General features: G+C 39.3%; 1 protein-coding gene across 4 annotated transcripts in view; it reads right to left on the bottom strand.

The window, feature by feature from the left end:
- asic1c (acid-sensing (proton-gated) ion channel 1c) overlaps positions 1-20,358 on the bottom strand; it is an 87,896-nt gene that overhangs the window by 1,124 nt on the left and 66,414 nt on the right. For 2 of the 4 annotated variants that reach the window (XM_061044907.1, XM_061044908.1), the window contains exons 2-10: positions 11,026-11,176; positions 10,389-10,516; positions 5,970-6,120; positions 5,796-5,852; positions 5,206-5,359; positions 4,886-4,977; positions 4,447-4,526; positions 3,705-3,776; positions 531-583 (exon numbers count right to left, since the gene is read on the bottom strand). In XM_061044907.1, the coding sequence (XP_060900890.1) occupies positions 531-583; positions 3,705-3,776; positions 4,447-4,526; positions 4,886-4,977; positions 5,206-5,359; positions 5,796-5,852; positions 5,970-6,120; positions 10,389-10,516; positions 11,026-11,176 (938 nt within the window). Of the gene's footprint in view, positions 1-530; positions 584-3,704; positions 3,777-4,446; positions 4,527-4,885; positions 4,978-5,205; positions 5,360-5,795; positions 5,853-5,969; positions 6,121-10,388; positions 10,517-11,025; positions 11,177-14,133; positions 15,418-20,358 lie in introns of those variants that run through there. The other 2 variants (XM_061044905.1, XM_061044906.1) reach the window with 2 other exon arrangements.

The following is a 20,358-nucleotide window of genomic DNA, read 5'->3' as shown; positions in this document are numbered from 1 at the left end:
CACTGCATGCAGACCTGTGATAACATCACAAAGTAATGCATCTAGTGATGTTATCTGGCACCAGCCGTTGCCTCTAAACGGACCTCTCTGCTGCAGGGGGAACAAATAGATCTCTGGTGGTTTAGCTTTTTTTTTTTGTACAACAATTCAATAAATAGGTAATCTGTTTTCACAGGAGTTCTGCTCTTTATCCTATGGGAAAGAAAGAATTATTATTCAGTAGAAAGAGCAAGTTTTGCAAAATGCAGAGAGTCAAATCTTTATGCACTGGGAGAATCCAACCAACTCCTGTCTTCTTGCCGTGCAGATAGAGAGACACACAGCAAACTAACCTGTCCTGACACTGAGCTAGGATTAATAAAAATGCTCACTGCTGACGGATAATCACCCCCTCTTTTTGTTGACCGTCTACTAAAGCTAACTGAATCTTTTATAGCCACGGAGGAAATGATGTATGAGATGGTTTCAGGTATGTATGAAAGAAAGGGACAGCATGGGAGGGAGCATCTATTATCAATGGGGTGTGCTACCTGGGGGCATGATTAGGCGTGACACCAGGGCTGGTTGGGTTCTCTGGAAACTCCTGGAATAGACATGATGAAAAGAAAGATGGGTGAGGGTGACTGAAATGAAATAAAACACAATGCAAATGCTCATAGTTTAACTTACAAGGGGATACTGCAAGACAGCGTTTCCCACAGTCAGATCATTTTGATTCTGAAGGAAGATGGCTGTCCTTTTTTTTTTTTTTTTTTTTTTTTTTGATAAGCAGGGAAAAGACAAAAACTGTCATCCAGATGTGCTGATGATCATTGAAGAGAGTTAAAGTTTCACTAAAAATAGCATCAGATGAACCACTAAATGTTTTACCGTACTTTATTTTCAGGTTGTTTGTGAGGAGATGTGACAATGGACTAGTTGAAAAAATGATTATTGAACATGAGAGAAAAGGAAATACAAAAGGATGGATTTATTGTAAGCATATGACATGAATAGGGGAAAAATTCAATAAATATCAGACTATCAAAGACCACTAAATGAATGCATCCTCTACTGCCACTTTAAAGCAAAAAATATATTCTGAATGCTAGTCTGACAAAAAGAAAAACCTCCTTCAGAGCTTTATCCCCTCGCTCCGCTTCATACATGAAAATAAACAACTTCTTTTCAATCTTTTCTTTTGAATCAGCCGTCAAACAAATCACTGGACCCGAGGCAACAGAGCATGCAAGATCATAATCCACATGCAAAAACAACCCCACGGCTTCTTCAACAATTTGAAGAAAATAACAGACATTGAAGAGAGAATTGCTGAGGATGAAGAAGTCTTGGGGTTGTGTGACACAACGAAGAATTAGAGCTTGAACTATAGAACTGAATGCAAACAAAGTAGACAGGGAGTACTCAGGGATGAGAGGAATTATCCGAATTTACAAAAATGTGACTTCATGCTTTTTGTGAAAACAGCACCAGAAAAGAGGAAATGCTTTGTTAGTGCTTCAAACCCTACAGCGAGCTCGAAAGAGGGATTAGTAGCTTTGTGCTTTGACTTGGACTTGAGACATGACCAGAGGTCCCGAAGTGTTAGAAAGAACAGGATTAAGCAGCTTAGAATGTAGATCTTTTAAATGGTCGTTCAAATTGGAAGGAAAGCAATCCGAGATATTCAATGAATATGAACATAGCAGTTAGGATGATACATTAAAGCTCCTTTGAGGAACTTTGGGTTTACGTTGACTTTGGTGACCCCCGTTGACCCTGTGTATTTCATGTATTTGGATGGAAAATGTCCTTCTGCTGTCATTTAATGTTCAATATTATCGCTAACCGAGAATGTTTGCTGCTTAAAACGTTTAAAAAAATTATAATAAAAAAGGCTGTTTCTGCCTCATCCTGAACCTCACTTAGTCTTGACACCTACCAGGCGGCAGTGATTACAAGCTTTAAACATTAGTATATAGAAATTATGACGCCCGTCACTGCGGAGCTATAGTTTTCCTTTAGAAGCACCTTTATTGATATCAGTCCATTTCACAGAGAGGAGCTTTAAAATAATGAATTTAGGTCATAAACTGAAATTTTAGTCCAATAGTTTCAGACAAAAATTGACATTAAAAAACTGAACCGGTAAAAATCAAAATTACAATACAAACAAAACGTTAAATGAAGTACAAAAAAAACCACTGAATAATTAAACCAAACTATATGTACAATTGATGAAACAGCACTTTAAAAAAATCATCCCCTGGGGGAAATTCAGGAGTATCCCATATACAATGTTTGAACCTGTGGGATACTTTGAATTTCCACCAGGGGATGATTAAATTTGAAATAATAATAATAATAATAAATAAATGATTAAATGATTACATTTGAATTGCCCCCCAGGGACAAATAAAGTTTTTTGAATTGAATTAAAGTATCTATCTCTCTATCTATCTATCTATCTTTTAATAAAAGATTGTCAAACCTTGTAGTGAATTTTGTTTCTGTCTTACCATACTTACAACGTGCATTAAGTTAGCAATCATAGATCTGCGGCTCTGTCACACATCATGTGTCTACTTGACACAGTTTGTCTTTCAAATACAAAAACTTTTTCTCCACCAAAGTTAGCCATAAAAAGTTCTCCATCTACAGCGTGTGTATCTTATGCTCCAGGATTGATTCAGCACTGTGAGCTGCATTCTCTGATTACTGATATAAAGAAGGTATTCCAGTTATTAATAATTCCTTTACTGCTCAGTAGAAAGCTTACATAACAGTCTGCAGGGGAAGTGGATGTGCCTCTACAGCCAGTGTGTTAAACGGCTGGAGCTTGACAAAAGGCTGTGATGTAGGGCAGGACAGAAGCGCCTGGAACTACTCCTCACTTTTCATTTGGAACTTTGACTGTGTTTTATTGCCTTGAAGGCTTAGAAAATGAGGTGATCATGAAATGTTAATCAAATCTCCAGACCTCTTTATCTTATTCTGCTTTCTGCTCGTTCTTCTTTCTTCTCTCGTATTAATGTGTTTCTGGGTTTCATCACATCATACTGCTGGACCTTAAGCCAAGCAGAATATGAGTGTTTCCTGCTCTGAGTAAACTGGAAATGCACGATGGAGGGAAGCATTGAGAAGCTTCTGTAGAGTGTGTAAATGCTAAAAAGTGTGTTGAGATGAACGATGGCAAGGGCTTTCACCGCTGATTGTAAGCGCAGTTTATGATTCATAATAAAAAAGTTAATTGAGAGGAGGTCAGAAAAGTCACTTTGACTTGGCCCTGTAGCTAAAGAGGAGGTTGAGGAGCAGAACACCACAAAGAAACATTTGTAAAGAAAGGTTACAAACTCAGTTAGCCACTTTTTAGCACTAATGTGCTTAAAGCTATTATTGATATGTGTCATAGAGAGTTCTGACTTTTTTCTGATTCACCATGTTAACAAAGTTTAACACATGTATAATAAATAATACACATAATTTCAAATTCATTGTGTGCAATAAAAACAACGTTTCCTAATATTATTACAACTTTCCTGCATTAGAACTTGAAATTAAAGACGACATTATGTGTGGAGGTTTTGCTCTCTCTGGTGCTGTTTATTAAAAAAGCATTTTCCAGCATCAGCTGACCTTTTGTTGTTATGGTTTGCTCCTGAGCTCGTCTAATGTCACATCACATTCATCTCATTCAATCAAACCAACTCTGAGGATGCAATTACCAGATTGTCGCTCTGACAACGCTGTGGCCGTTTCTTGCGTATGAAGTAGCCCAAGACCTTATCCTTAAACACCTAGATGCAAAAAAACGTCAGATCAGATTATTCACAGATGGAGTACAGCATGAAGCAACATAAAGACAAAACAACTGAAGCAGAGAATAGATACTTCATCTGAGTTTCAGGAAATACTCTTATTGATTTTGTTGCAGAGAGTCAGATGAGAAAGCGGATAGCACTTATATGTCTGTACATTAAACATGATCCTACAGCCAGCAGCTAGTTAATTTAGCAAGACTGGAAAGAGGAGGAAACCTTCACTTCTTAATAAAAGAATATCTTGTATTTTTAATGTGTTCAGAAAAACAAAGTGAAAGCACTAAAAGCTGTTATTTTTTGTGAACTTTATGTGCATATCATTTACCTCTACACATAAGACCCCTTACAAACACAGCATGACATACTTTATTCAGAGCTTTATGTGTGCATTAAACAAACACGATCAGAAATGTTAAGTCATAAGCCTAAGAGGTGCTGCTGGCAGAAGCTGAACATTCATCAAACAGAATAAAATGAATAAGCAGAACTTCCAAAGCATTGAGTTATGTCTTTAAGATTCATTTACATTTTATCTTTGACTTATTTCAAGGTCTAAAAACAAAAAACTGACTCAGCACTCAGCACTAGACTTAACTATTGGCCTTTATATACAGTAGATAAAGAACAAACCAAGCCATCATTTTACCTCATATAGGTAGTCAAATATTTCCAGTATTGTTAAAACACTGGCTCCGATAAACAGCCCCATCTGACCTCCAATGTCACCTGGAAACAGAGAGATTAATAGATATAGACAGGTGCAGTTATTGTACAATGGTGCATGAAAACATTCCCTGTGCTGTCACTTCTCATTCAGTATCTCTCTCAGATATCTGAGCAGAATTGTCAAAAGTGTCCATCCAGCCCGAACGTCTCATCAGACCCAGCTTCGCCTGCCCTTGCGAGAGCATCAGATTATGAAAATGTGTTACGCCCGCTTCACGAGTTCAAAGGGGGGAAGAAAAAAAAAACCCTCAAAGCTCCGGGCGCGAACACGCCATGTGTGGGTGGCCTGCTGAGAGTGCTGATACCAGGTCAACTACATCTTTCTGACACAATCAACCTGAAAAGTGGGAGAATCTTACCGAGGAGCCCTGCAATTTCATAGGCCTTCTTCTGCTCAATTTTCTCATAATTCAGAGCTTCAAAGAAGATGTCAAGGACCAATATATTTTCTCTGGAGAGAGGACAGAGAAGAACACACCTAATTGAGTTTATGTCCGGGGATATCACATAACAGCAAGTCACATCTCACATTTCCTGTGTAACTATCTTTCATTATTGTTACATTGAAGGTGAACGATGGAGACCCAGGTCATGCCATGCCACAGTACATCCATCCATCAACAGAGGAAAGAAAAAGAGGCTGAGATCTAATAACTGACTTCTACCACATCATACTTACCCGATGTACTGCTCAGTTTTGTTGAATTTCTTAGCCAGATATTTAGCAGATGCTTTACTGGGGATCTTAACCATGGACAGCTCCTTGCCATAGCGAGTCATGTTGCAGGGGGTCTGACAGACACAGTAATCGTTGTCTTTCTCTACCAAAAAGTCTGTGGATGATCAAAGCCGTTTTAAAAATAGAGTGATATCTGCGAATAAATCAAACAAACCTGCACAAAGACGCTCTCAGTTCCTGCTAAAAATATCTCTACGCACAACAGAACGCTGCCATCGTTCACTTTCCATGAAAGCAAATAATGACTGAAGCTATAATACAGAGGAAGGAAGAAGAAAAGCTGGATGGGATTTATTTGATATTAGTGAAGCACAGACACATCGCAAATCTCACTAATGGAACTTTTACACAATAATTCTGCTTTATTATTTGGCTTCAGTCCTGTCTGATATTGAAGTAGTTTGAAGCTCTTGCTACCGGGGTATTATTAAAATCGTCTCATGGCACAATAGTTTAACACTTGGTTGAGTTCAGACATGAATCCATCACGCTGTTATTTCATATGTAGGCAGTAAAGTGTGCGGGCTCACCTAGAGCTGGGTCAGCACAGTCTTTGTACTGCTCTGGTGTGCAAACTGTTGAGGTTCCTGTTTGAAATAATGTAAGAGTGGAAATAATAAACTCATATCATGTAAAAGAAGAACATACAAGGGAAGAAGTATTTGTCATATTTCTTAATAAGTCAGGGCTGACTGAAGTCATACCGGGCATGTGAACCATCCTGCAGTTGCAGTTCTCCAGCAGGTAGCGGGTTTCACAGTCAATGCGGCAGGCGGTGATGCTGTACGTGGAGAAGAATTCAGAGTCTATGGGCGTAGACTTGCAATCTCCCCAAGGCGGAGGAAGGTACTGAAGCTGAAAGAGCAAACAGCACATGTTTTCCCTCAGCATATCAGCACACAGGATTATAACCAATAACAAAATGCAAGCCCGGTGCAGCGGAAGTACAACGGAGGGCAACAAGCTGACAAAACCCAACATGGATGTCTCAAATGTTGAAAAAAAAAAAAAAAAAAAAAAAAAAAAGGAAAAACCACACACAAACAAAACAAAAGAAGAGTTAGAATTTGAATGACAATGTGCACTGAGACAATACTGGCCAAAAAATAAATAAAAAAGTCATGTCAAACCGACATTATTGATCATGTTTAGCAGCAAGCAGAGATCATGCAGAACAGTATTGATGCAGGTCTAGTCCCCGGTGGAAGCAGAATACCATGGGAATCGAGACAAGCTTAATTGAAGTCTGTAAAATGTAGAGTTTCAGACAGGACACCACAATCAATGGACAAATTTTACAACCTTGAGAACAGAACAATAAACACTTTTACAGTTTCCTGATGAACAATTACATGAATTGTACGAATAAAATAGACATTTTTACAGAGGACCTGATCTGATTTTACTGTAAATATCTGATGAATGAATGAATACTCTTCTTACAGAAGCCCATTAAAGTGACTTCTTGTTGATTGACTTGCAGATTTTTCTAATTTAAGCCCGTGAGAGTTTGTAACAAAATGGTGGAGCGTAGAGTAGAGTCAGTCAGCGGGCTCATTAGAGGTGAAACTCTCATTAAAAAGGTGAAGAGCAGGTCATTACATTTACGAACAACTCTGGGAATTCTAAATGAATCCGCTAATGAGGAAAGAAACGTAACGCCTGAATTTTAAGGTTTGGGCTCATAATAAACATTGGAGCCGTGGGGCTTGTCTCATAACTGCTGCAATGTGCCCTCTACTATATGTGAGAATATTTTTAGAGCTCTCTTTAACACTTTAAAGCAACTCTTTTTTTCAATGTACCCAAAACTCTGACATTTAACCACCATCATGATTTTCTATCTAGCTGTCTTCTTGTTTACAACACTTTATGGTAATGAATGCTGAGTTCTTATCTTCATGACAAAAACTAACCAATTATTCATGAAGGCAAATAAAACGCTCGCTCTGGCATTTTGAATTTAAAGTTAAAAATAGCAGCAGGAGCCGCCGATCAATGTTAAAGGTTTCCTTCGTGACAAACTCGCGACTCTCATGTTGTTTTATTTCATTTCCAATCACCCCCACCAGCTCTAACCAGGCTAACTTGGGACAATCTAGCGCTAATTTAGTCGATAGAGAGCGACAGAGATGGAGTGAAATTTACTGAGGAAGTGGACTTAAACTGGCAAACATGATTAAGCCTTTATTGAGCTCTATTTCTAGCCCACAGACTTTCATATCAACAGTTACACTCGGGATAAAACCCTGGTGCAATAAATGCAGGACATCTAACTGATGCCAGAATCCTCATGGGTAATAAAATCTAATGAATCACATTGTCCGCTCCCCTCCAGATGACATTAAGCAGCGGTCCAGTGGATTGCCCCGAGAACACATAAAAGCAAAACGAACAAAAAGGAAGTGCTCATAGAAGTTAACTTGGCGGTGAAAGGGTCAAGCAGCTTTGATGAAGATACAGACTCGGATGAATGGTTAAAAGCTGGAATGAAAGACGTTAGCTGCTCTCACTGCTACCTATCAAACAGAGAAGACAATGTGGACAGGGACGGACTGCAGATGTTGTTGCATGTCGTTGCTTCAGCCACACAGAAGGGGGACGGATGAATCCATTCCTCAAGTGGGGGGGCGGGGGGCAGATGAAAGAGTGCAACTCTATGATGGGAGTTGAGCTTTTTAACAGAACAGCACTTGTGGCATGCAGCAAGCCCAGACAGTCATACGCTACCCTCTGCTCTTGGGTGGAAACGAACGTTTGGAAGCCGGGGGCGACCCCGAAGCCCAGCTCATGGAGGAAAGGAGGCTCTGACTGAGTGTGAAGCTGTACCTTTATGCCGGCCTCATAGGACGTCTCATCTGGGGTGGGGGATGGTGAGGGAACATAGCCCACATGATTATCAAAATAATAAAAGGAGAAACAATAAAGAAAGGGACAGAAAGTGGTCGACCCCATTGGACAGCACGTTGTCTGTATAACAACAACACAGCTACAACTCCCAGCTGGGTGTAAAAACGTTGCAGCATTGGTATACAAGTGGATCCTCCATTCAGCCTTTATATTCTTACATGCACTCAGAGTCCAAAATGATGTGATGTTGTTCTTCTTGGCTTTCTGAGTTCAGCTATAGCCTATTATTAACATTTCTCTTATAGCAGCTTTACAAATGAAAGTGTTGAGATGGTAACAGCTTCATCCACCTGTCAATTATTTCACTATGAAAAACTGTCACTGTTCTCGTCTGAGAATGATTAAAATGAATGCTCCCCAGGCTTTAATGACAGTCTAATTAATTCAGCACATATTTAACATCGTAAACATGTCTCTCAGCTGTCACCAGTGTGGGCGCACATGTCAGTAATATAAATGACAATCCACACACTTCAGCTTTCAGGAGAAAACTTTGCGATGGTGATTTATAGATCAGATTCCAGTCTTGGAGTTGGCAGAATGATGATACACGTTGGAGCTTCATTTCAACACTTGTACAGAGCAGGAAGAAAGAGAGTGAGACATAGAGATATGTTTCAACGCTGGATCCCCCCCCCCCCCCAAAAAAAGATAAAATTTGTCATTTTTTGTGGTGTCCAAGTGTCTGCATTAGAAGACTCTGCCTCAATAATCCCATGTTATTCTGCATAAGCAAGGCAGGTGGTTTGAACATTTATCACATGCTCGCAAAGTGACCGAGAACATTAACTTCAGGAGCAAAATCATTTAAATTAGGCGTCATTTCGTTGCTGAAATAATGAAGTTAATTTACTGCTGGAGTCTCCATTACTTCAAGACTTCACAAGGAGTGATGATGTGGTCGAAATTTAAAAGAGCCTGCAGCACAATACACAAATTCACTTGATTTCAAAAGTAATCACTGCAAAAAAAAGACCTAACTGAAATCCATTTACGGTAGTTGCCATTTTCTCGTAACTTACGATGAGGATAGAAGTATTTTTGGATCATATTGCTCTACTCTGTCACTGTTTCCATTTGAAAACCATAAAACTGCTGTTTGGATCGTGTAGGAGGTGAAAGAAAAAAAAAAGAAGACACAATTTGTTGTCTTGGCAACCTCACATTACTGCCGTACAGTATGATTAGATTTGGATAGGAAATCCATGTGAGCTCAGTGTTATGACCCTGCACACAATTCTTCCAATCAATTCCAGCTCCACTACAGTTACTACTTTTCATCCTTCACTGATGGCAGTTAACCGACAGTTAGGAGCACTGGACACGCACAACAAACCTGCCACAGGCGCTTAAAACACTCATCTGCATATTTCAACATATTTTTAGCAGTGGGCCTTGTGGCCTAGTGGGTCTTTCTGGCCTAATAAAGATCTCCAAGTGTTAATGGAAATGAGAATAAAACTAGTATGATGAAATCTAGAGCAAGCTTCTTTAAATAGTTTAATTTAACATCAAAAACATGATAATGAGTCTTCAGAAGTCTGAAGTCTTTTTGTGAGTCTTTAAAGTGATCTATTTATGGGGAAATGCTGCAACCAATCGACTCTTTTAGCTAAACTCTCAGCAGGAAAAATGCTTCACAATATTCAATATTAGATGAATAATTTCTGTTAAAGGGTGTAAGCCTGAAGGATATCCCTTCAAACACCTGAATTAGGTTTATATGAAATAATCAGGGTACATTTTGGGATGGCTGTGTGAGTTCTGTGAGTCTCCCTTCCTCCTTGTCTCTGCCTTCTCTTTGATTGTGCCACCAGAGACAATTTTCACAGCATTCAAATAAGCAGCGTTCATATTTCTTCCCTCAGTAAGAGAAGTAAAACAAACAGTGTAGGCTGCCAGATATTTCTTAATGCTGTGTAGTCGGGAGCTCAGCACAGTATGCTCTCAGTCATCAATTGGCTCTGCTCTATCGATAATCCTCTTCCACTTTAATTTTTCTCAGTTTCATCTACAAAGAACTATTGGGTGTTTATTTAACAACTAACTGCACATTTTCCATCAAGAGGTTAACCATAGATTTGATTTTGCTCCAGGCTCCGAGACACAGAGGTAATGTGCAGCGGCGTGGGGCAGGGTTTGAGGACAAACACAAAGAAGATGCCGAGCAAGAGAGGCCGAGGTTGGAGGGGAGGAGGTTGAATATTAGGTACCAGTTGCTGTTGACATGACACAAAAGTTTGAAAACCAGGGGCCACACCAAATCCCAGTTGGTCAATGAAGGGCGGCTCGTCCTGGCTGTGGATCTGAACCTTGATGCCTGCTTCGTAGGAGGTCTCATCTGTGGATACAGCACGCCAAAAAAATATAACAACAAGCACACTCGCCTATGGAAACCTGCTTTGGCTCTGGCTTTTTATATAAAGTGATATCCCCATGTTAAGAGTTAACATAAGGGGGATACTCATTAACATGCTGGACTGGTTATTAAACAGATTTACAGCCACAGATTTATTCCACGCTGTATACTTTATGATTGTTGTTGTCTGCCATAAAACTGAAGACAATATGTCAATGAATCTATTAGACATGTTGTCAGATGCAGAGCTAGGGAAACATACCAAGATAATGTGCTATTAAACAAGCTAGTAAATCACTCCTTATCTAACTCCTCAGACATTTATCAGTGAAGTGAGGGAGAAGAGTTTGAAATATCTTGGGCTCTTGAATCTGTATGAAGCGGTGCACTCACATGTTAAAGATGTAACAAAGGACTAGAAGAGGGATGTTCACACAGGATTGAGGAGTATACAAGTTAAAACATTACCATACAGAGAAAACAGTACTGACCTGTCTCTCCCCAAACAGGCAAGTATTCATCCTGCTGAATATCCAACATGATCTCCAAGCCGTTCCCCGTGCCCCCTTTTAAAGTGGTCAACAAAGGGTTTCCGTCTAATCCAGAGTTGAATGTGTAGCATTTTCCGTAGCGTGTGTAAATCTGTAAAAAAAAAAAGAAAAAAAGAGAACAGAGAGAACAGGAGTGTTAATGAAAGTCAAACCCTTTCCACTGTGCTGTGCCTGTGTTCAATTGTGCACCTGCTGGAGGTGTATTACATGTCAGCTAGTAATTGTGCAGGACAGCTAATCATTGCAGAGGTTTTGTGATTATCAGAGAGAGAGAGAGAGAGAGAGAGAGAGAGAGAGCATACCAGCTTTAAACAGGCACCTGGCTCAGATTTGAGGAATTAATGAGCTTCCGTAGCAGCAGCACCAGTAACAGCAGTAGCTATCAATCTTTACCCAATTTCCCTCCAAATTTCCCCTGAGTAACTTGGAGTGAGTGTACTATTTTGCCGCCATTAAATAAGAAACATCTGAGGTGGAAGCTCTCTGGACGCACGAACAAAGTCTAAATGGGGTTTGGTAAAAGACGTGTGTGTGTCTTGACTCAGAAAGTCTTCGATGGACTGAACCGTTGGCAGAAAAGCTCAGCAGTGCTTACCATCCGATTTGCAACTGCTACATTAGATTTGCTCGCACCAAAAATCTTTCTGGTTTCATAAATCCTGAAGGCTTGAGTCATGTATTTTCAGTATTTTGTTCAGTTTACCAAATTACATTTCATCTCAAGATGATGGAATTTATTTGTGACTGGAAAAGTTTGAACCCCCTGAAAACAAGTGGAAATAAATCCTTATCAAAATGTAAAATATAATTTTAATTTGAAGTCTACAGCTTTGATTAAGACTAAGAAAGCCTAAAACTCTGAATACAGCTGAAGGGCTTCTGTAAATTCAAGATAAGCCCTATCAATTTGAGATAAGCTTATGACACTGTAAAACTGATTGGTTATGCAAGGCTTTGAAGAGCTACGATATCGGTACTTCATGAATTTCAACACAATGTAAAAAACCTGCAACCACTCAAAAACAGCGGCCATCTTAGTTTTACATCATTTAAACTGTGACCCCTATTTATGAATTACAGTTAGTGACACCTTTAATAAATGTATACATGTATTAATACAGGCGTGTTGGTGTTCCTAGTACTCAGTTTCATATCTACACCACTGATACAACTGAACATTTAACTTTGCAAAAGAATCTATAAATGTATACTTCTTTTAACTTTTAATACATTTTTTAATGTTAAACATTCACGTGTCCACTAAAACTTTGAAACTGAAGGGCAGCAGTTAAAAGTCAATGGATTATCTTTTTGATAATAAAACATGAATAGAGACACAAAACAGGTTTCTAATACTGTGTTATTAAAATCCAGACATCACATTTAAATTAATGGTTTAAACTTTAACATCTCAGAAGCCCAGTGGTGAACTGAGGTTAAGTCATAACATAAATTTAAAGTAAGCCCAGTGGTGGAATTCATCATTTATTATTAATGTGTAAGTTTCAGAATTAGCATAGAGTCAAACTATTCAAACCTTTTATAAAAGACTAATTTCCTATTTTGAGAAATAATTTCCTTCTTACATGATCATGGTTGTACATGATAGGAAAACAGAAATAGATTTTAGATTGCAGTAGTACTCCGACAGGAAATTATAGCTCCTAAAATGATGGTCTATCTTTCACAAAAATCCATCTTTCCACATCTGTCTTTGCTACATATATATATATATATATAACAACAAGTCACAGCAGAAAGAAAGGGGGATGTCATCTGTCAATGGTTCCTTTTCACTGCCCAGTCCTGGTAAGAGGGCTGCTGGCAAAAATCCAACCGGCATGGCAAAGCTGATCTCAAGAGATCAGAGCCAGCGGTCCATGTCCAGACTGAGAGAGACAAGCATGCAGCTCAGACAGATAAGACAAAGCTTTGGTCCGTTCCCCCTGCTGGCTGTATAATGAGGTCTACAAAGAGGCAAGAAACTGCTTTTTTAAAGATTCAGATTTAAGTTGAGATAAAAATGTGAACCTCATTCAGTCACATCATGTGTTGCTTATTAAGATGCACACACCAAGCACATTTAAAACCCCCGTTATGAGCGTGAGCTGGCCAAGGATACTGGATGGAGAGGCTTTTTCTGGTTTGTGCAAAACAGATAAGCCACAGTGGACAGCTGACATTTTGTAGTGTGCAAGACTTTGCATTTCAACCAGCTCGGAACAAGTTGACAGTGTCACAGCTATAGGATATTTCAGACTAGAATAAAGAACCTCTGCAGAGGCAAGGTGTTAAATGTGATGCTAGAGACAAGTCGATGTATTTTACATTCATGGTCCAAGATTAAAATTTTTCCCAGAGCTGCAGAAAATAAATTACTACTCACAGCAGAGTTTTCTCCATTCAGCATTTTAAATATTTTCTGATGATGTCATAAGCTACCAGTTTTTGATTGAAGTGTTTGATTAAAATGTTACCATTCATAACAGTGTGACTTTGGTTTCGACTTCCTCCGTGGGGCATTCAATGCTTAAATGAATTGATGTTTTTTTTTTTTTGGTGTTGGTATGAGCAAATCAGCTTCCTTATTTTTTGAAACAAGACTTCACCTGCCCTCTAGATCATGAATTAGAAGAGCTAAAATACTGATTTAGAACATCTCAATAACTTTTTTTCCTTGCTTTAATTTTCAGAGGTTATACAGCAAATCTACAACTTGCTAAGGTTCGTTTCACCTGAACAAGAAACTTAAGATACTCATGATTATATGACATTAATTACCCACCACACGATGTACTGTATTTGTTTCCTCAAGTGACTTTTTGAAGACATCAAATTTGATAAGGAAAGAGCTATCATGTCGGAGAGAGAGAGAAAATTAAAAAAAACAGGACAGGCTTTTCAGCAGCTTTGAAACAACACCATAAAACACCCTTAGAGAATGCCTGCTGAAGGACGCCTAGTCAAATGCTTCCATTAATTATTAACACACCGTGTAAACAACATCCACACGTGAAAAACAAAATCTCTCTCTCCCTCTGTACATACAGTGCTGAAGTTTTTGTGGGTGCAGATATCCCCGCGGAACCTGCACTCCAGCAGCATTTCCTCCAACTGGTGACCGAGGCGTCCCATCATCTCAGTGGTGTTGATGCGGTAATCGGGGTGGGGGTTGTAGTTGTTAAAGTCCAGCAGGCTGAGGAGACCCTGCTTGTGGCTGTCTCTGAGGATTGACAGGCTCTTTTCCATGACGGTGTGATTGTGGTACATGAGGTCCATCCAGTAGCCGCTGTGGTACAGGTCCTCCCTGGTCAGAGTGGAAACCCTGAACACGTTTTTGTTGCAGATAGTCACAGCTGGGAAAGACATGTTGTGAGCCCAAACCATGTAGATCTTGGTGACAGCCGGGAAGGACATCAGGTAGTGGATTCGATTCAAAGACCAGGTGCCGAGAAGACTGATGCAAAGAAAGAAGGCCATGATCCAAATGACTCGCTGTGGTTTCGACTTGTCTGGAGAGAAGATAAACTTCAAACCATGGACTTTGGTCCTCATAATGAAGGAAACGGTGAGCTCTCTCCATGATGGTTTCAATGATTTGGACTTAGTGTTTTTAAGAGGGGTCTCTTGAGCATTACTTTTTTTATTTGGCCCCAGGGCAACTGTTTCAGTTGAGGGTGCTTCAGCCATAATAACTTTAGTCAAGACAGGCGCGTCTTTCCCCAAATTCTGTTTCTCAGTAGTCCACTCTCAACATTCTCAATTTACACACAGTGTCTTTCTCCATCTCCGGGTTTATAAATCACAAATCCAGGTAGCATCGACAGGAGACCTAACATGCAGCCGTCCCACTGTTCAGGCTTGAGAAATCTTTTCCGTAAAGACATAAACAAAGGAATTGAGCTTCTTGGGGGAGGTAAAATTGATTTACATAATGACTCCTTTATGAAGAAAAAAAAGCTGAATCACTCCATTAACAGAAAGCATCAAGCGTAACCATCACCAACCCTTCATCAATGGATAAATGGACGTGATAATTGCAGATGTAAGCGGCGACTTCTCTCCCACAGGCAATCACTTTGAAAATCCGGAGAGGCTTACCCCTGTTGCTCAGATCTTTCACTCCTCCATCTCCCTCTCCAGTGCCAGACAATACTTGCAGATTTCGATGGTTTTCTCTCTTTGTGCAGTAGCTTGCCCAGAACCCAACTCCTCCCTTTTTTTCAGAGATTGAAGAGATGCTTTTTAGTGTGTTGACTTGCAGCCTGCAGAAGGGAATATAAAGCTTGTTGCCCCCCCTACACATACTCTCTCTACAGTCGAATGGAGAATGAGGTGGAGCTAGTGGATGAAATTGTTTTCCGCCGGTGATGAAGTAGACCTCCAATGGCATAGAGAAGGGAGGGGTGGGGGGTGGGGGGTATCAATCAAATTACGAATAATTGTAATAAAGAAATTCTGGCATAGAAAAAATTATGAGGTAGATTTAATGTAAGAAGAATTGACAGCCTGCTCGTGGATCAATATACTTCTATATTTGATAACTGAAAGGAGGCAGCAAGTTGGAGAAAAACGCAGCCAAATCCCCCTTTAAAAGGTGCAAGAAATAATACCATCCATAATACCGCATTTTGTAGCTCTTCTATTCTGCCATTTTAAATATGATTTTCCCAAATGCAGCATAATGAGTGCTGACATCCTGCTGCATGCAGATGTGGCTCTGGGTGATATTTAAGGTACTTTGCTCCAATTATGTGAGAATATCAGAGGAATCTGTTCAGCGGAAAGCTCGGCTCGTACTGAGACTGTTTTTTTTTATTAAGTTAGCTGGAATCTTTTCAGTCTGTAATGTGAGCATTGGCTGAGAACACTGATCACAGCTGTGGTAACATATGGTTGCAAATAATGATTCTAAAGGGTGGGGAAAACAAGCAAAAAAAAAAAGTTGGATAACTGTGGTAACTTGAAGAAGAGAGTGTCATTTGTAAACTCAGATTAAATTAAATTGTAATAAAATCATTAGATTTGACCTTGTTAATGGGATCGACTCAACTCGACTCGGTGCATCGCAGGGTCCCCGTGTTGCACCGAGTTGTGTGCCAGGATTGATCTATCTCTTCTGAATGCATCAATTGATTATGTCCTGATGTCCACAATTTAATCACAAACGCTAATTAACATTAATACAATTTTAAAGAAAACAAAGTTTCTTCCACAGAAAAATAATCTGCATTTAGGGCGATGAACTCCTTGCTGAGTGGACATCCCAAATCACATGTTTACTCTAAAGATGTAGTAGATGGTGTGCTTCATGTGATCTTGGAAGTCGGAAATTCCTAGTTGCCTGTCGGATACATCATTCAGGAAAGCCGCCTGAAGTCAGAACTCCCACCCAGAAACTCGGAGGAACTTCATTTACCCAAGCTCAAAATCCAACATGGCTGCTATGAGGATCAACAGGAAAGTTTCAGCTGTCCTTCATCGTGTTTACAGCAACTTAGTCTTGTTTTTGTGTAATTAAACCAATCACTCAGATAATATTGTGTAAATTCTGTCTGCGGACATGTCCTGATGCTTTTTCATGCAAACTATCAGGTAGTGTGTTGTCACTTGGTATTAACGTACAGAACAGAGCTACTCCAGGAGGCGTCCATGCTGCTTCTCTAACGTGATGCGTTGAGTACTCGTTCAACTCAGGTGTGACGTCATTCCCAGCTTCGACAACCGACTTCCGAGGTAAATGAAACGCACCATAAGGCTAGCAAGCCTTGTGCAATTTTGCATATACTCAATTACTGTCGAGTAAATGTCAAGTCTTTATTACACTGTCACTGGCTTCATATGAGTCCCTTCAAACCAAACCAATAAGAGGTTGTCTTAAACAAATGTTAAAAGTATGATTAGAACAAAGAGCTTTATGATTGTATGACACATTTTTCTCCTTTTCAAACTGTCAAAAGGGATATGTCATCACATATCATGTTTGTCAGGGCCAAACTAAGAATCTAAACTACTCCCAAAATTAATTACACATTTTTCAAGTAGAAAATATCAAAAGGTCAAACTGTAAACGAGAAATAATTATGCGCTTGGAGTCCTCGGTTCCTTCAAGCGAATATCTTTCCTTTTATATTTACGAAAATTAATGACAAGATTTGTTAAAACATTTCAGGTTGTCTCTAGCCACTTTATTTAAAGCAAAACAATAAGAATCAGGGAGGGTTTCACTATATAGAAAGGTTTCCTATGTGTGCAAAAGTTGTGGTTTAAACCACCTGATAACATTAATAAAAGTCTCACTACTGAATAGTAAGAGAAGAGAGAGCCTGTGTAATAGCTTTGATGCTGTGGTAATAGTTATATTCCCCCTGTGTGCTTTCTGGGCTTTGGGGCAACAAAACAACTAAATTAATTGCCTGCATCAAGCTCCCCCAACAGCTACTGTATGTCACATCTGCACCACGCCTGGATTTTTTTTGCCTTCCAGACAAGACGGATGCCAGCCGCTACTTCCTTTGTAGGTTTAGTCTCAATCGTTTTTGTTCTAGGAAACAACTGGGTAAGCTTTTTTTTTTTAATTGGTAAATTAAACATTCTCTTTTTGTGAGGGTAAGATCCAATCAAAGAGAAAAACAGGCTCTATTTTGATAACTCCCTCGGTTTGCAGGCCTGATAACGAAGCGTAACAAAGAGGAGAAAATGACTAACGTGGCATGAGGGGTAAGCACGTATTTAAGTCCACCGACAGCCCTTATTAGTGTTATAGCTGGCTCCCTGCTTTCTCCACATATTGACCAGCTGCATTGATTTCCTTTACTTCTGGTTTCTTTGGAAACTTGTCAATAGATATCAGGCACATTTAACTGGTGAGTTAAACGCTGGAGCTCATTTGTTCTATACAAGCCCAGTGGAGGCGTGAGGGGGGCGGCTCTCCTGCTCACTGAATTGTCAGCAGTTTGGCTGAAGCTCAATTTCATTACTCCCAGCTCCAGAGGTTCCACACAGGCAACGCATGACAATCACCATTACTCTTTAAACATGTGCTATCTGCCTCTGACTGCAGATCTCCAACAATCAACTCTAATTTCAGCCTTTTACTCTGTGCAACATTTAGAAGAAGAATTTATTCAAGGAGCGTCTGATGGACTAGAGGTTGTAGCAGATGCCCAATCTACAGTACAGAGGTTATAGTCCTTAAAGCAGATGGCTCAGGTCCCACTCTGACCCTCCTCCTTTTGCTGCATGTCATTCCCTACTCTCTCATCTTAGTGTCCTACTCTATCCAATGTTCTCCTCTAAGATAAAGGTCCAAAATCCCCCAAAATAATTGAATCGAATAACTGAATTGAACTGAATAACAGAAGTATTTTTTCAAGCACCAAGTAGTCAACGTTTGATTATTTGATCTTACTCAAACTTAATAGCTTTAATTCTTAATCATTGAACTTGAGATATTTGTATATGCTGATGACTGCTCAGGGTATTGTTTGTGTTTCAGTGAGACTGGCTACATAATTCTATCTATATATCCATGTTTGGTCTTCTCTCTGTGATTACATATTTTGCTGCATTCATCTTTTCTTGCAAAACAAATCATAACTCTTTCCAATTACTTCATAACAAGGTTACTTTTTCAAGCGTAAAGAGAAGATATAATACAAAATCTTACCTCTTTAAGTCTCTAACCTGCTTTGATTTATTTTCTGGCCATTTGAGGGTAGAGACAAAAGTTGTAAACACACTATTGACATTTTGTCTCCCTTAAGGTTGATATTGATAGTTTTAGCGAACAGTTGTTTATTTACACATCCAGCAGATGTAGAATACGTTTGGAGGGCTAAAATAGAGAACATAGTGACTAATCAGAGGGACTGATGTAAAAGGTATCGAAAATAGATTCTGAATCTTGAACCCAAGAATCGAAATTGAATCGACTTGTGAGACACCCAAAGATTCCCAGCCCTAGCGCTTCAGTTTGGCCTCTGATTTAACCGTTCACTCACACACCCACACACTGATGATGGCAGAGATGCCATGCAAGGTGTTGCCAGGAAGAGTCGGTGGAAGAACAAACCACCAACCTTGAGGTAACCTCTTCTTCTATTATCACAAACAACAATAAAAACAGTCATTCTTTCCGCAAGTAGCGCTAATGTGTGTAACAATGTGTGTGGGAGTACGAAAAGCTTCATTAAGACAATAAAGAGAAGACACCATTGGTGCCCCAGCAGACACATAGGAGATTTTACACCTCCTCCAAGCTTCTAAGATAAATATGCTGCTTTTTACTCCACATTTTTGTTGCCAACAACTGCCTATTGCTGCTGGTGATATTGGTGGACGGGAAATTTAACAGTGAACAAATATAACATTGAGGGCATCAAAATCAAAACAATTAGCAGAAATATGTTAAGACACTTGGCAGAGATGCTGCATGATTTCTGTGTTCATCTCCAAAAAAAAACTCCTCTCACATCACAGTCTCTTCCTCCAATGGAAATATGGAAATATGGCTGAGTGCAGATTTAAGTATGAATGTTTGTCTAAATGAATGAATGAAGTCTTACCAGTGTGTGTTTTTTTGTTTTCAGGTAAATTTATGATGTGCTGAAAACAAATTAACTTAGTTAACTGTGTACAAACAGGGATTTGTTTCCACCTGTGCTATTTGAAATGCAGCACCATATAAGCACATATTTAAAGAAAATACACACTATCCATTCATTCAACATTTATATCTCGAAAAATCATTAAGGGCAAGATTATAAAACCAGGAGAATAAGCCATTAGAGCAGGCAACTACAGTCAAAAACATTTACACTCGTGAGCCAAGTGATATGTAATCATGTTTTTAAATTAACCCATGGTAACCATTGCATTCAGATTTCATGTGTTTTGTAATAGGTTCTAGGTGTGTGCAGCACAAAAGGTACAGTAAAGGGTGTTTCCCAATGTTTGTGTTCACTTGTGGAACCCTCAACATTAGCCAGTCACTTGATCTAGTCAGTGATAAATTAACAGAGTGATGTATGCTGGGATATATTACCGGTAATTGCTTTATAAATACACAAGCACAACAACATCAACAAACTTTTAAAATGTGGTGTAATGTTCTCACATTAACTTCTTTGGCACTGAACTGCAGTGTTGGAGAACTTTCTCTTTAATCTGTCTCATACTTTAGCATTGCTCTTCTTAAAAGTGTGTATTTGGTGAAGTCATATCACAAAATCATTAATTTAATTAAAATACACTGCCCAACTCTAAGCTGTA

This window comes from Labrus mixtus, chromosome 8 (assembly GCF_963584025.1).
Source record: "Labrus mixtus chromosome 8, fLabMix1.1, whole genome shotgun sequence".
Classification (NCBI taxonomy): Eukaryota; Metazoa; Chordata; class Actinopteri; order Labriformes; family Labridae; genus Labrus; species Labrus mixtus.
Note: the sequence above shows the minus strand (reverse complement) of the source record. Positions and strands in the feature narration are given on the sequence as shown.